Below are 15,637 nucleotides of genomic sequence, written 5' to 3'. Positions count from 1 at the left end.
TCCTTCCTCTTCATGGAATAACACTCATACAAGGGATAATAACGGTAATAGTAAGATGTTAATATCAGTTGATCTTGAGATGCCCACTAGGAATGAGGATGTGATAAGACTGTAAAAGTTGTGTTTTAAGCCCTATAATGAAAATGTTTGTGCTGGATAATTATCACAGAAAAAAATACCCCTACAAGGCCTAAACTATTTACCATAGCATACTGAAAGAAAGTAGCTGATGATTTGTACTTCTGTTCTATTCTTCTAAGTGTTGCTGGTCATGTCCAAATAAGATCAGTACACTTCCCAGTAATAGGACTAAAGCTGTTATTTGAGAAACTATATATTTATCCAGCTTTACACACACATACACACACACATTCTATATATAAACATAAAATAATAAATCTCTACAAACCTATCTCTCTATAAATCTCTCATTCATATATATAACAGTAGATAGGATCAAGTGCCTCAGAGTCATACCTGGGGTCAAATCTTGACTATACAACTTCATTACTTGGTTCCTCTGAGCTTATATATTTCATATTTAGAGAGCTGGTACTACTAGTTGCTATAGAGTCAATTCTTATAAAATGAGTAGAATAAGGCCTTCATTTTATTTGCTATTATTATTAGTGTTCACTATATTTCCTATTATTGGCAAGCAATAAAAACTATTTTAGTATTTGGTAAATATTAGGAAAAACACCTTGGTGGATAAGTGGGATTTGAAAAGGGATTTCATTAATTTTTAATGATGCTATAGCAACAAAAGTAAAAATGTTAATTATTCTGTAATATGTAAAATTTGAAATAGGAGACAGATTTAATTATATAAATAATTTTATCCTAATTTTTAGAAGAGAAATTTATATTTTCTCTCCTGGGCACCCTGACTTAAATGTAAATTAAAAGATCCAAGGGAACATTTGTGATGGTATTTTACATACTTAATGTTTATAGAACCCTCACTTTTAGGTGAGCTGAAGTTTGATTTAATGAAATGGTATTTGAACCTGTTCTTTATGTAACCTGATTTTGGTGATTATTTCACCATGGTTAGAATTAGATTAGATAACTTATGTAGGGTTGTATACAGTTTAGACGTTTATATATTATTGTTAATACATGAATGGTTGGAATGTATGGCAATAGAATATGTGAATGGGGGGAGAATGCAGTCATAGAATTCAATGCACATCGAAAGGGGTGTGGGGTTGGAGAGATGGAGGAGAATGCTGAAAGGGGTAACATCTGTCAAAATACACTGTATTCACAAGCTGAATGGCAACTCTTTTGCACAACTATTTAAAGATACTAAAAAGTATATTAAAAAGAGAACTAAGCAGAAGCAAATAGACCCCAAGCAAAGAAAGAAGGTAGACTGGCTGCAGTAGATAGATTGCCTCGTGCAGTTGGCTAGTGAGTGCGTTTGGTGTTTTCATGAAAGGATTTTCCAGCCTAGAGACTGGTGGTGAAGAGAAACCTCTCACATCCAATGAGAGGAGGTTACTAGATAGAAGAGGAATGCCCAGAAGAGCATGGTAAAAATGCCACAGAAGGAATCTGACTTGGTTGCAAGTAGAAATTAGAAAGCAAAATGTAGAACTTTGAATGAAAAATTAGATGGTGTGAGTTTATGAGACATTTAGTTTGAAGAGTTGAAGCTTCAACTCTTTTTAGAAGGAAAGGTCCATGATTAGACATTTTTAAATGGATAGAAGATACAGTTGGAGAGCTGGTTTGGTGGAGGATGATCAGGAAGCATAATTCATGGCACTATGCGTTGGCAGAGGCACTGTCACAGTGTAGATAACAATTACACTGATGACCAAACAATGCCATAAGCAATTATTGAGTTTTTACTATACTCTCAGCCACATTAAACATTATTTCCTATAAGTTTCCACTGGAGGGATTTCCATTTAACTCTCCTCTCCCTTTTTTAACATTTGAGAGGGTTGAAACTCAAGACTGTAATAAAAATTGCTTAAGGTCAAAGCTGATGTTCTATCCTTGAGTTGTCTTTTCCACGTAATGAGGATTTGAACTGTAATTTGCCCTGCTTTCAATTTTTAATGAGTTAATATGATCTCCTGGGTCTGAAAAATTTGGACTACGTTTTCTTTTCTTTTAATTTGTATGGTAAGAGATGAAAACCCAAGGTGAGAGGGTAAACCTAATTAATCAATAAAGCTGAGAAGTAGCCAGCAGCCTTCCATCAATTTACAAAGGCGTGGAGAATCCTCACAGCCAGTTACTCTTTGCTGTTCGATTTGCCATGTCTCTAGAGATAACTTTCAGAGTAGAACAATTATCACTTGGGAAGTGTTGTTTAAAATTGCCTTGATTAATTAGTTCCTATGAAACCTGTTTAGGAGTAAAACAGATAATTTCTAAAGTTTAATGATTGCTTGTCTCTGAGCATCTAATCAAGCATAATGAAGGATGCCTACGGCATCATGTTAGAAAGATCTAACACTTCAGCCTTTCAGCTCTGTTCCCCATTGACAAGAATAAGTTCCGTTTCGCTATAATGATTTCTCTTAAATGCTATGTACTTTTTTTTCAGTATCCAAACTCACTTGAGTGAAATTGAAAAACGAGAACACAAAATTGCAACAGATATGATCTGAGTTTAGCTCTTTCCTTGTTGAATTGATCTGTTCAAGTTTACAAATATGTAGAGTAAGCTTTCATTTAGATTACCAAGACACCATGTCAATAAGAAAGGAAGGAAAGAAAAATAAGAGAGGAGTCAAATAAATAAATAAGTGTACAATAAGAACTTCAAAATCATCACAGCTCTAATGTCTAGCTTCCTTCTCTGAAAGCACTCTACATTAGTAGCTCCCATGTTCCCTAATGGATGATATTTACAAGCAAGAATATACATGAATGCATTTTAATATGGACAACAAGGCATCTGGGATGCTGTTGTGTGCAAAGTTCATTAGCTTTCTAAAAACTTTAAGAATGCCTTGTATATGATGAAATCAATGAACATCAATGATTTAATAGCATAATTCAACAAGTAATTATCTAATGCTGCATGGGGCCTATGATAGGGAAGGCATATATTCCATGGAAAGAAAACCAGGAATCAGTGTTCTCAGGACTTGCAGTTCTGAGACCAGAGCAGGAAACTGTTATAACAATGAACACACAAAGGTACACATTCTTTAAAATTATTTAGAGCAACACAACAGGGTGACTGTGAGGTAGATATAGTAGCTCTTTGTCTAGTACACACTGGTTAATGCTGAACATGGATGTTGCTTTCACTCACCACAAGATGGTAAAAATTCTCCAAGAGAATGTGTTCTTGGGCTATCTACATGTGAAAAATTATATAAAAGATAAAATTTAAAATGTATTATTCATTCTGGGCTCTAGTGGCTCATGCCTGTAATCCTAGCTACTCAGGAGGCTGAGATCTGAGATTGCAATTCAATGCCAGCCTGGGCATCAAAGACTGTGAGACTCTTATCTCAAATTAAACACCAGAAAACCAAAAGTAGAGCTGTGGCTCTAACTGGTAGAGTCCTAACCTTGAGTAAAAGGGCTCAGGGTCAGTGCCTAGGCCCTGAGTGCAAGCTCCACCACGGACAGAAAAGTCAAACCAAACCCAAAACAAAAAGTATTATTCATGATAAAAAATAATCTTAAATATACTACAAATATAAATTTGGATCAAACTGCTTAAATTTTTTTTTTGCTATTTTACAAGTAACACATTTCATGTATGCCAACAAAAATAGTTTACATGACTAATATCCCTTTTAAATTTCTTATCTACCCCTCCTTAAAATTAAATTCCACCCCGTAGGTTATCTCCTTTCCCTTTTTAAAAGTTGCTTTTCTTGCTTTACAAAAGATAGCTTTATAAGCAAAATTTAGTAGAAAGTACAGATCACCCCTTTTAATTGATTTTCTTTTCTTTTTTTGGTAAGGTATATTTTATGATCATCCCTTGCTTGCATGTTGCGTTTTTGAGCTACTAGTCACTTTGCTGTCTCATTCTTGAGTTTTTATTGTTCAATACTTGAATGATCCACACTTTTACCTGAGGCAGTAAGCTGTGACCCTGATGTCTATTTTTCTCTCTTCTAATGTAGCTACTACATGGCCACCAGGGTTTAGCAAAAGAGGGATAGAATGTGGTTAATAGTACACAGTGTTTATGGTGAATGAGAAATAGTGGTCTTTAATTTTCGTCATATCTTATTGGCCAGAATATAATCAGATGATTCTGTTTTTAACTGCAAAGCATATTGGGAATTGTAGTCTTTCTGTGTGCCACCAAAATTCAAGCAAACTTCTTGAGCATCCCACCGATTGGGCCGTTGAATGAATGCCAGCAGGTTCTCTGATCCTTCTTTCTTTATAAAAAATGTAATATCAAACCATTTGTCAACTAAGGTTTGTTTCCGTTGTAATGTTATTTGCACTTAGGTAGTGTAACCACAGGGTCTCCTTTTAATTTTGTTATGTAGAAAATGGGAATTCTTCACTTAGAACTTATCTTCTCTCTTAGGGTCCCAAATTGAATATCAGGATATTCTTTTTTTCACCTTTTAAGAAATGTTTTTATATTATTCCTCTTTATTTCATTTTATATTTATTTAATTATTTAATTATTAATTTTTGCCAGTCCTGGAGCCTTGGACTCAGGGCCTGGGCACTGTCCCTGGATTCTTTTTGCTCAAGGCTAGCACTCTGCCACTTGAGACACAGCGCCGCTTCTGTTTTTTTCTACATATGTGGTGCGGGGGAATTGAACCCAGGGCTTCGTGTATGTGAGGCAAGCACTCTACCACTAGGCCATATTCTCAGCCCTATTATTCCTTTTTTAAAACTAGATTTCTCCTTCTTTTTGGCTTTGCTTGAGTGATAAAATGATGAGTAATGTTCACATTGATGAACAATTATTTTCAGCCTTCATGTCTAGATGATCAGACTTCTAAGGTATTCCGAAGGAAATTCACCCCGTTTTCCAGTTGTTGTCCATTTATTTTATTTTATTTTTTGGTAAAATCAATCGCAGAAAGTTTTAACTTAATTTTGGAAAGCTTTCATCTGCAGGGGGAGGGGTGTGTGTGTGTGCAAATCTTTTTTTTTTTTTTTTTTTTTTTTGGCCAGTCCTGGGCCTTGGACTCAGGGCCTGAGCACTGTCCCTGGCTTCTTTTTGCTCAAGGCTAGCACTCTGCACTTGAGCCGCAGCGCCGCTTCTGGCCGTTTTTTGAATATGTGGTGCTGGGGAATCGAACCTAGGGCCTCGTGTATCCGAGGCAGGCACTCTTGCCACTAGGCTATATCCCCAGCCCTGCAAATCTTAACTCTGTAGCACAATGGCTCTGAACCATGGTTCCTCATGAGAATTTGATAGTCTTCAGAAAAGATAGGCATACAAAGAATGTTTCCAGGTACATTCTGTGGAGTAATCCTAGAATTCCATGTTCTCCTTAATGACACATGGGACTAAATTACAGATTCTCAGCCCTGTTCTCAACAGGTAGAGAATCCATTCAAGTAAGAAGCATGGAGGTGAAGGAGATTAGAAAGCTAAATGCTAAAGTATCTAAGATATGCAAAATGCATTGCAAGGAGTTCTGCATATACTGATTCTGATATTAAGACTCTTCATATCCTTGGGCAAACCATATAAGCTTTCTCACTCTTTTCAGCTTTACTTTATAGCTGTGATATCCTGAACTATGATCATAGGTATAGGTCTGTTTGTACTCTGGTTTGCGTTGTATCTCTTGCAAACACCCCATATTTACATCATTTACCCCTATTCATTATTCACTGAATATTTTCCCTTTGGGTTTACTAAGATATGAGCAATTATTATTTATCTTATATTTATTATTTGATCTAAAATAAATACCATGAAAATAAAAGTAATAACTTGGTCAGAAAAAAAAAATTGCTCTTGTTTAGTTACTCACTGATGAACTTCAAGAAAATCTTTCTGCTTCTGAATTCAGATCAGAGCTGTGGAAGGAGTTTCTCGGCAAAAAAGATTTACTGCAAACATAATCAGATGTCTAGACATGTAGCCTTTAATCACATGCATACAGTTCATGGCCTGCTGTGGGGTGCAGTGTGCACCCCATAAATGTTTAGAAATGTTTTTTTCTTCTAGTCACAATTTTTAATTCAACTTTTTGTTCAGCTAGGGTTGGTATCTTTGAGGTAACTTGAAGGCAATTTTCATAGGTCTGTAAATCATATTTAGCTGCTCAATGTATCGCCTACTCTCTCTTTCCAGATATGTATGTGTTGATAGAAACCTACCTTTTCACTCTATATAACATGTAATACATAGCATATATAACATATGCATTTCAGACATTATAACATGTAACTGAATGTATAATTATACATTCATACGTAAATGTTCAATATGTACTATATTTAATGTACAACAATTATATGCATTTGTACATATTATGTGCCATGTAAGAACTCCAAATAGTTCTGCAGTCTGTTTATTTCTTAGTATATCTATTGCTACCATCCAATTCAAAATCTTTCTTTTGCTTATGGATGGCACTCTCACTTGAGGAAGTCCTCCAGTCCAGATTTCTTCACTGGTAAATTAGAGATAAATATCATGGATTTTTCTCTCCCCCAATTTTATTTTTTTCAAACCTCAAACTTATTATAAATGACATAATTTTGAAACATTTACTTTTTGTAGGCTATTCTGTCAAATACAGAGTTCTTTCTGGCTTCTTTTTTTTTTTTTTTGGCCAGTCCTGGGGCTTGGACTCAGGGCCTGAGCACTGTCCCTGGCTTCTTTTTGCTCAAGGCTAGCACCCTACCACTTGAGCCACAGCGCCGCTTCTGGCCATTTTCTATATATGTGGTGCTGGGGAATTGAACCCAGGGCCTCATGTATAGGAGACAAGCACTCTTGCCACTAGGCCATATCCCCAGCCCCTCTGGCTTCTTTTTATCTGAAGCTCACATATAAACTCACATACAAAAAGGATTTTAAATTGTTGCTGTGAAGCTAATTGGATCTTTGAGATACTTGATAATTGATTTCTCTCCACTTCATTCTGGAAGGAACTGAGCATTATAATCAGTCACCTGGCACCAGAACGTCACATGAAGATCTTCTTTTCTTTTAGTACTGAATCCCAAAGGGATATACAAGCTTATATAGTCTCTCCATGTTGTCAAGTAAAAGTCGATTCTAGGAATTGAAGGCACTTTTCAATGTAAGTTAATGTGGGAAATTCTGAACTGTGTTGGTACTCAAATGAACTATTTATATTCATGAAAGTAACTATTATATTTAATCAGTAAAAGGAAGCATCGGTAAATTATGATGTGGAAAGTGCTAAGATTATGTAAGCAAGCCATGAGAGAATTCAACTTTTTGAATTAGGGTAAGGTTTTCTTTTCCATCCGTATAGTGAATAAAGAAAGTGGGGGGATTTTATTTTTATCTTTCCATCAAACTGGTAGTTACGTGCTTTGTTGATTTTTGCATTATGATCAGCCTTTTATAGCTGTGGCCTACTGTTTTCAGTTACATGACTGAAAAATAAGATTAATGCTTAGAGTAGGCCAACATGTTTAAAAATCCCATGAATATTTATTTTTTTTCTGTATTAGGCAATGGACAGGTAAGCTTATTAAAATGAACAGAATTATTTACACATATATGGATAATCTCATGCATGTACAATTAATATATAACTGAGGAACATTCTTTTTTTTCAAATTTTTATTATCAAAGTGATGTACAGAAAGGTTACAGTTTCATACGTTAGGCATTGGATACATTTCTTGTACAGTTTGTTACCTTGTCCCTCATACCCCCCTCTCTCCTCCCCCTTTCCCTTCCCCCCACCCCCCCACGGAGGTGTTCAGTTCACTTACACCAAACAGTTTTGCAAGTATTGCTTTTGTAGTTGTTTGTCTTTTTTTACCCTGTGTCTCTCAAATTTGGTATTCCCTTTCAATTTCTTACTTCCAATACCAGTATACACGGTTTCCAATATACTCAGATAAGATTACAGAGATAGTGTAGGTATAACCACAGGAAGATGATACAAGAACATCATCAATAATAGAAGCTACAGATACACATAGGACGTTGAAAGTAGTTACAAGTGTTTCCATAACATGTAGTTCATTTCACTCAGCATCATCTCATATGTTCATAAGGGTATAGCTATTGGGCCTTATGATGCTCTGCTATGACTTGCCTAAACCTGTACTAATTATTCCCAATAAGGGAGACCATAGAGTCCATGTTTCTTTGGGTCTGGCTCACTTCACTTAGTATAATTTTTTTCCAAGTCCTTCCATTTCCTTACAAATGGGACAATGTCATTCTTTCTGATAGAGGCATAAAATTCCATAGTGTATATGTACCACATTTTCCTGATCCATTCGTCTACTGAGGGGCATCTGGGCTGGTTCCAGATTCTCTCTATGACAAATTGTGCTGCAATGAACATTGTTGTGCTGGTGGCATTACTGTGATTTTGTTTGTGGTCTTTTGGATAGATACCCAAAAGTGGGGCTGCTGGGTCATAGGGGAGTTCTATATTTAGCCTTCTGAGGAATCTCCATACTGCTTGCCAGAGTGGCTGAACCAGTTTACATTCCCACCAACAATGAAGTAGGGTTCCCTTTTGGCCACATCCCCTCCAACAATTGTTATTGTTAATTTTCTTGATATATGACATTCTTACTGGGGTGAGATGGAATCTCAATGTTGTTTTGATTTGCATTCTTTTATGGCCAGTGATGTAGAGCATTTTTTCATATGTCTCTTGGCCATTCTCATTTCTGAGGAACATTCTAATAAATTACCAAACAGACTAGCACAGAGAGCTGGTGCATCAAGTCTGAGGAGAAATGTGAAATCCATGAGTATTCACTTTTAAAGCAAGGCCATTCAAAGGGCCATCTACACGTTAAAACAATGCTTCTCTGCAGGGCTTCCCTGGAACTTAGTTATTTTTATTTTTGTCATTGCTGGGGTTTGAACTCAGGGCCTGAACACTGTCCCTGTCCTCCCTTGCTCAAGGTTAGCTCTCTACCACTTAAGCCATAGCACCACATCCAAAACAATGTTTCTCTGAAGTGATTAGTCTGATAGATATGAAAGATGATTGGTTGGGATAAATTGTCTGAATATGCTTTGAAATCAATATGTATCTTGCTAACGATGTCTATAAAAATTATCTATCACCTATCTATCCACCTACCTATCTATATCATCTATCTATAATCTGTTTATCATCTATGTATCATCCACTTACCTACCTATCTTCCATCTATTTATAGTCTACATATCTGTCTATCGTCTTGTAGCTATCTTGATCATTATTGTCTATCTAGCATAAATATACATATTGTATAAGCAATGCTGCTTAATATATGCAACATGCAATATGCAATATGCAATATGCAATATGTTTTACATGGAGCCTTTGGAAAAATGATTCTGAAGTTACAATCTCCAATGGAAATGTGTTTCATGAAGGCATAGATCATTTGTTTGTATGTATGTCATTCCAGAAAATTTCTAATCAAATGAGGAACCCATACTAAGGTCTGGTTAAGATTTATGGACATAAGGTAGTGTTTAATCTCTTCAGTTTATGCTCACATTTTTCCCTTTAATTTTATGTGAATCACCTGTATAAATGTGGAAGATGCTTAGAGTTTCTTTGCTTTTCTTTCTTTTTTGTGCGTGTACCAGACTAGGGTTTGAACTCAGGGCCTTGGTGCTGAAGGGTAGTGCTCTACCACTTTAGCTATAGCTCTACTTCCAGCTTTTTGCTAGATAATTAGAGAGAAGAGTTATTTTCCTGCTCAGGCTGCCTTTGAACCACAATCTTCAGATCTCAGCCTCCTGAGTAGGATTCCAGGCAAGAGCTACCAGTGCCCCTGCTGGCTTAGAATTCTTATGGTTCACATGAAGCCGCCTTTGATATATTTACTTAGGAGAAGAAAGATGGATTTACTCAAATGTGAATGCACTTACACTTATTTTTTACTTTATATTTTTGTAGCGAGCGATGAAAACAAGGAAGGCCAGGAACAAACTCTCTTCTTGCAATTTCCATTCTCAAGTGGAAATTCTGTAAATCAAGTCCAGTAACTACTGGGTGATGTGAATGCACCAGTGACAGAGGGGTGGTGCCATTGTGTGGTGTTGTTGTCAAGGTTCAGGGTGCATTGTATAATTTAGCTACCTAGCAAAGATATTTCAAATATTTTGGATACTGTAGCAGAAACTTAATACCACTATCATCTTGCAGCCCTGTCATTCTTGGATAAGAGTCAGTGGTAATGGTGCCTTCTCTAGACTATGGCAACATTACTGATGCCATTCTTCTCTTGCTTCCTTCCACTACTGAGGAAGAGAGGACTCTGAGGTGGTGCTCCGCTTTCTTATTGGTCACCTTCAGCCACCAGTGAAAAGTACCACCGAACAGGCACCTTTAAGCAGTGGAAATTTATGTTGTGGAAGCTGTGGAGGTCTTAAGTCCAAATTCATTACCACTGATTTGAAATTGGGGACCCCAGGGCCATATTCACACAAGTAACAGGCATCCAATAAGTCTTATTTTTTACTTCACTTTCATCTACCTTCCAGGTGATCTCTGAGACTGCAGGTGATTATAGACTCAGATATCTATTGTGGAAAGATATATACTCATCTATTTTCTACTTTGTATAAATTTATTTTCTTGGTTATGTGGATGAAAGGACTCAAGGACTTTGCAGCGTGATATATTTTCAGTTATATTCCAAAATGTACTTAGAATAAGAAGATTATGCTTTTGCATTTATTTCACTAGAAAAATATGCAAAGGCATAAAGAAAAGTAATATCATTCCTTCAAATTCTTTTTTTCATATGGTCCTCCTGATTCTCAATCATGCCCCTTGCAATCAGAAGAGAATTTAGGCAAGTCAGGTCATTTGTTTATTTAAGGAAATGGTTGTTAAGAGTAAAAGTTCTGGCTGTGACCCCTCCCTCTGAGGTTCACATCTTGTCTAGCATTCTGTAGGATGCCTTTTCTTTCTGTTGATTGTTGCTTTAGGTGTGTAGAAACTTTCTAGTTAAATACAATCTCATCTATTTTTCTTTTGTGTCCTGTGCTTATGGAGGGTTTTCCAAAAAGACATTGCCTACTCCGGCGTCTTGAAGGGTTTTCTGGTTTTCATTTCCCTAGTCATTTCACAGTTTCAAGCTTTACATTTGTTTGATTGACTCAGTCTTAACTGAGCTTTGTACAGTGAGAAGAGCCCAGTTTCAGTCTTCAGCATATGTATATTTAATATTCAAGGCAAAATTTATGAAAGATAGTTACAGTGTTTGCAATGAAATTTTTTTGGTACTTTTATTGAGAAGGAGTTGACTGCAAGTCTCTGGGTTGATTCTGTTACAAAAGAAAACATGCTTGATTGATATCGTTAGCCCCAAGAGATAATGCATGCATATCAAAGTCAAAATGAGATATAATTCCATCTTAGGTGGAATGATCAAAAAGAAAGGGAAGAAAGCAAACAAGGAAGGAAGGAAGAAGGAAAGAGAAAAGAAAGAAAAATATGGTGATGATGAAAGGAGAAATGGGCTAACACGTCATTGGTGGGAATAAAAATTTGTAGATTTATTAAGGAGAAGAATGTGAAGGACCCTCAAATTAAACATATATCTATGTACAATTCATCAATTCCCCTCATTTTTGAGAACATTTGTAAAGGAGAGGAAATTAGCACACAGAAGAGATATCTGTATGTCTCTGTTTAGTGGGGTGCTATTTAGAATTTCTAAGTTATAGAAACAAATCAGTGCCCATCAATGGATATAAAGACGAAGAAACTGTGGTACTCACATACAATGGAATAATGTCCAGGCATAAAAAGAATGATATTCTACAATTTGTAGCATAACTGATGGATCTGGAGGGCATTACATTTTAAAATCAGCTAGTCACAGAAAGACAAATACTGTATATTTTCTCTCTTATGTGGAAGCTAAAGGTCACTTTGAGCATAAAATAGTGATTACTAAAAGTTGGAGAAGAAGATTTGATAGAGGGAGGATGAATTGATTATTTCACACTATATGAATGTGCTCAAACATCATGCTGAACTCCCTTATATTTACAATCAAAACCAAAATATTTTCCAAACTTAAAAGGCAAAGGAGATCAAGGTGAACACCTTCTCAATATATGTAATAGGCAGAGAAATGCTAAACACCTGTAACATGGTAGAAAACTCAGTATTCTTACTAATAAATTAAATTTGAATTCGTTCTACTGATTTGCATTAGCTGAGCCAATAAAAGATACTCCTAAACCCCCAGAATTTAGCCTATTTCTTTGGGCAAATCAAACCCAGAAAGTTCCACATTTGATGCCCCGAAGTTAGACTTTAACACTTGGTGATTATTACTAAAAATAAAAGTCATAAGGAACCGCCACCTCAAGATGTCAATAAAATGGGTATCACTCTAGTTTTAATACTGCAGTAAGTCATGGAAGATTGTCAAAATCCTCATAAGATAAATGCAACATAGGCAGTATAAGTATTTTAAAGTTTCCTTCAAATAACAGGCAACAAATGAGATGACACCTCAGATATAAACAAAAATAAAATAGAATAAAAAACCCAGATTTCTTTTATTTGCAAAGGCATTTTTATTTATAAAAATGTATACAAATCTCAGATTTAGTAGTGCTTTGGTGTACCCTGATTTTCAAAGAGCCTTTCATTTAAGTGAGATTTCAGTAGTTCAGTAGAAAAATTTTAAATGCTGTTCACCTAGAAGTGGTTTTTGAATCGTAAGTACAATTTTTTTTCCTGCTACTAAAAACAAAGATAGAAAATGAGGAAAAATCGGAAGAACATTAAGTGATACCTGCTCTATGATGTACATAATAAACGTTCTGTTCTGGCATTGTAGAACTGATTTGTAGATCAACTGGTCTAGAACAATGGTGAAATTAGGATGTATTACTCTTTTCTTTTCACAGGAAACAACATAGAAACGCATTATCATGGAGGAGACAAATTTCACTGAAGTAAGAGAGTTCATCCTTTTGGGGTTCACAGCCGATGAGGGGTTGCAGCTAGTGCTCTTTTTCATCTTCCTCACCATCTATATCATCAGTCTCCTAGGAAACCTCTTACTGATGTCTCTGATCTGTTCGGATTCCCGGCTCCACACACCCATGTATTTCTTCATTGGAAACCTGTCATTCCTAGACCTCTGGTATTCATCTGTCTACGCCCCCAAAATCCTGATGACTTGTGTTTCTGAAGACAAAAGCATCTCCTTCGCTGGCTGTCTGGCTCAGTTCTTCTTCTCTGCCGGCTTGGCCTACAGCGAATGTTACCTGTTGGCAGCCATGGCCTACGACCGCTATGTGGCCATCTCCAACCCCCTGCTTTATTCCCAGGCTATGTCCTCAAAGTTATGTGCGGGTCTTGTAGCAGCTTCCTACCTTGGGGGCTTTGTAAATTCGACTCTCATCACTGGCGAGACATTCACCCTGAGCTTCTGTGGCAGCAATATCATTGATGATTTCTTCTGTGATCTGCCCCCGCTCGTGAAGCTGGCCTGTGACGTGAAGGCCAGCTACCAGGCCATACTCTATTTCATCCTGGCCTCCAATGTCATCACACCCACGGTATTTATCCTGGCCTCCTACCTGTTCATCATCGTCGCCATTCTGAGGATCCGATCCAGGCAGGGTCGCCTCAAGGCCTTCTCCACCTGTGGCTCTCACCTGACGGCTGTCACCCTGTACTACGGCTCCATTCTCTTCATCTACTCTCGGCCCAGCACCAGTTACACCCTGGAACGGGACAAAGTGGTGTCCGTGTTCTACACCGTCGTGATCCCCATGTTGAATCCGCTGATCTACAGCTTGAGGAATAAAGATGTGAAGGAGGCCTTCAGGAAAACGTTAGAGAGAGCCAAGTTTCCTTAGATGAAAAGAGTTTGGTAAAGCATTTTAAAAACTGGGTGTTGTCACTAGTCGTGAGCTCTCAGAAAAAAAGTAAAGCAAGCAAAAGCCATTTTCACAATATGGAAGCAGCAGCTGGCAATTTTTTGACACTAATATATTTGAATTTTTTTAAATAAATGAAAGTCAAGAATTTGCAAGAATAGTCATTTATGCTTGCTTGGAATACAGCTTATAAAAGAGGAGAGAGAGAGATTCAAAAGAAAACAGATTTATTAAAAATGCCCCTTGATACCTTATAAGTCATCTTCATATTATTTAAAACAGAAATGAAAAGTATTGTAGAGTCATTGTGAGAATTAGATGAATTAAACAAGTTATTTCAAACCATTGAGCTCATAGGTGCAGCTCTAAGGATACTTTTCTAACATGAAAAAGAGAAAAGATAAATTTGCAAATCTCTCCTAAAATTGCATTTACTTGCTTATTGTTGTTTGGTTCTCACTGCTTTGCCATTATCTGAGATTAGACTTCTTTACCAATAGATGAAGTGGAGGATAAATATCACATAGAGGCATTGTATATTTCCAGTAAAAGAATGTTCTCCCTAATAATTAAAAAGTGAAGGGTGACAGTGTAGCAAATCTTGTCACGTAAACATGGGAGAGGTATCTAGCAAAGAACATAGAAACAGATCTGAAAGGAATAAGATTTCAACTTAACCTGACAGGTAGATTCAGAGTGAAAGTATTTACTGATAGAAAAAGAATCTATTGGACCAAGTAGTGCCTAATCTTAACAAGGGGTCAATGGATGTTTGCATTTCTTTCATTTTATGCACAGATTAAGGAAATTATGGAATATTTAATTGTGCTGTATCACATTTTAAAAATGTAATAGTCCTTATACATGTAAAACTCAAGGCTGTTCCAAAATAAAAAAGACCTACTGTTGATAAGAAAGTGTGTAAGTCTGAGAAGATATTTATGTCATAATACCACATCCTTCGTGACTTAAGAAATAGACATTTATTTTCTTATAGTGATACAAAGTATAAGACCAATTTCAAGGGAATAGCAGAGCACATTTCTTTTGGGGTCTCTTGCTCCCTGGCCTTCAGACAACTGACTTATTGTTTTGTTCTCAAGTAGTCACTTATCTGTGTAGCCAAACTATTGATATCTCTTTCTATGCCCACATTTCTTTTCCACAAAACTATCCAATCATCAAGAGCTGAGTGTAGTGAATCTAGCCTGTAATCTGAGCTGCTTGTGCTGCAGAGATAGAAAGATTGAGATTCCAGCCCAGCCCAGGGTGTCCTCCTTGTCAAAATACCCAATGAGATCTTATGTCTTGTATTACCAGCTACATAGAATTCATATGCAAGAGGACTATGATCCAAAGCTGAGTTGGGTATAAGAAGCATGAGATTTTATTATTTCAAAAATATCTAAAGGAAAAAGGCTGGAGGCGCAGCTAAAATGTTAGAGGACTTGCATTGTAAACAAAAGGCCCTGAGTTCAAACTCTAGCAATGCCAAGTATGAAAAAGTAAAGGGGACCAGGAGGAAGGAAAAGAGAAGGGGGATATAGAGGAAGAGGAAGGGATATATACGTCATATTCTGAGGTTCTTGGAGTGAAGCTTTGGCTTACATATTGTGGGGAGACATGTTTCAA

The 15,637-nt window shown here is 36.6% G+C and overlaps 1 protein-coding gene across 1 annotated transcript; it reads left to right on the top strand.

Moving 5' to 3' along the window:
• The first annotated feature begins 13,048 nt into the window (after window positions 1–13,048).
• Window positions 13,049–14,262, top strand: LOC125362568 (olfactory receptor 1013-like). The gene is made up of 2 exons (XM_048361388.1): window positions 13,049–13,969; window positions 14,215–14,262. Exons 1-2 carry the CDS (start codon window positions 13,049–13,051, stop codon window positions 14,260–14,262), a joined length of 969 nt encoding a protein of 322 aa, XP_048217345.1.
• The last annotated feature ends 1,375 nt before the right edge of the window (window positions 14,263–15,637 follow it).

Source organism: Perognathus longimembris, chromosome 13 (genome assembly GCF_023159225.1).
Source record: "Perognathus longimembris pacificus isolate PPM17 chromosome 13, ASM2315922v1, whole genome shotgun sequence".
Lineage (NCBI taxonomy): Eukaryota > Metazoa > Chordata > Mammalia > Rodentia > Heteromyidae > Perognathus > Perognathus longimembris.
The sequence above is the reverse complement of the archived record's forward strand: the minus strand, read 5'-3'. Positions and strand labels throughout refer to the sequence as shown.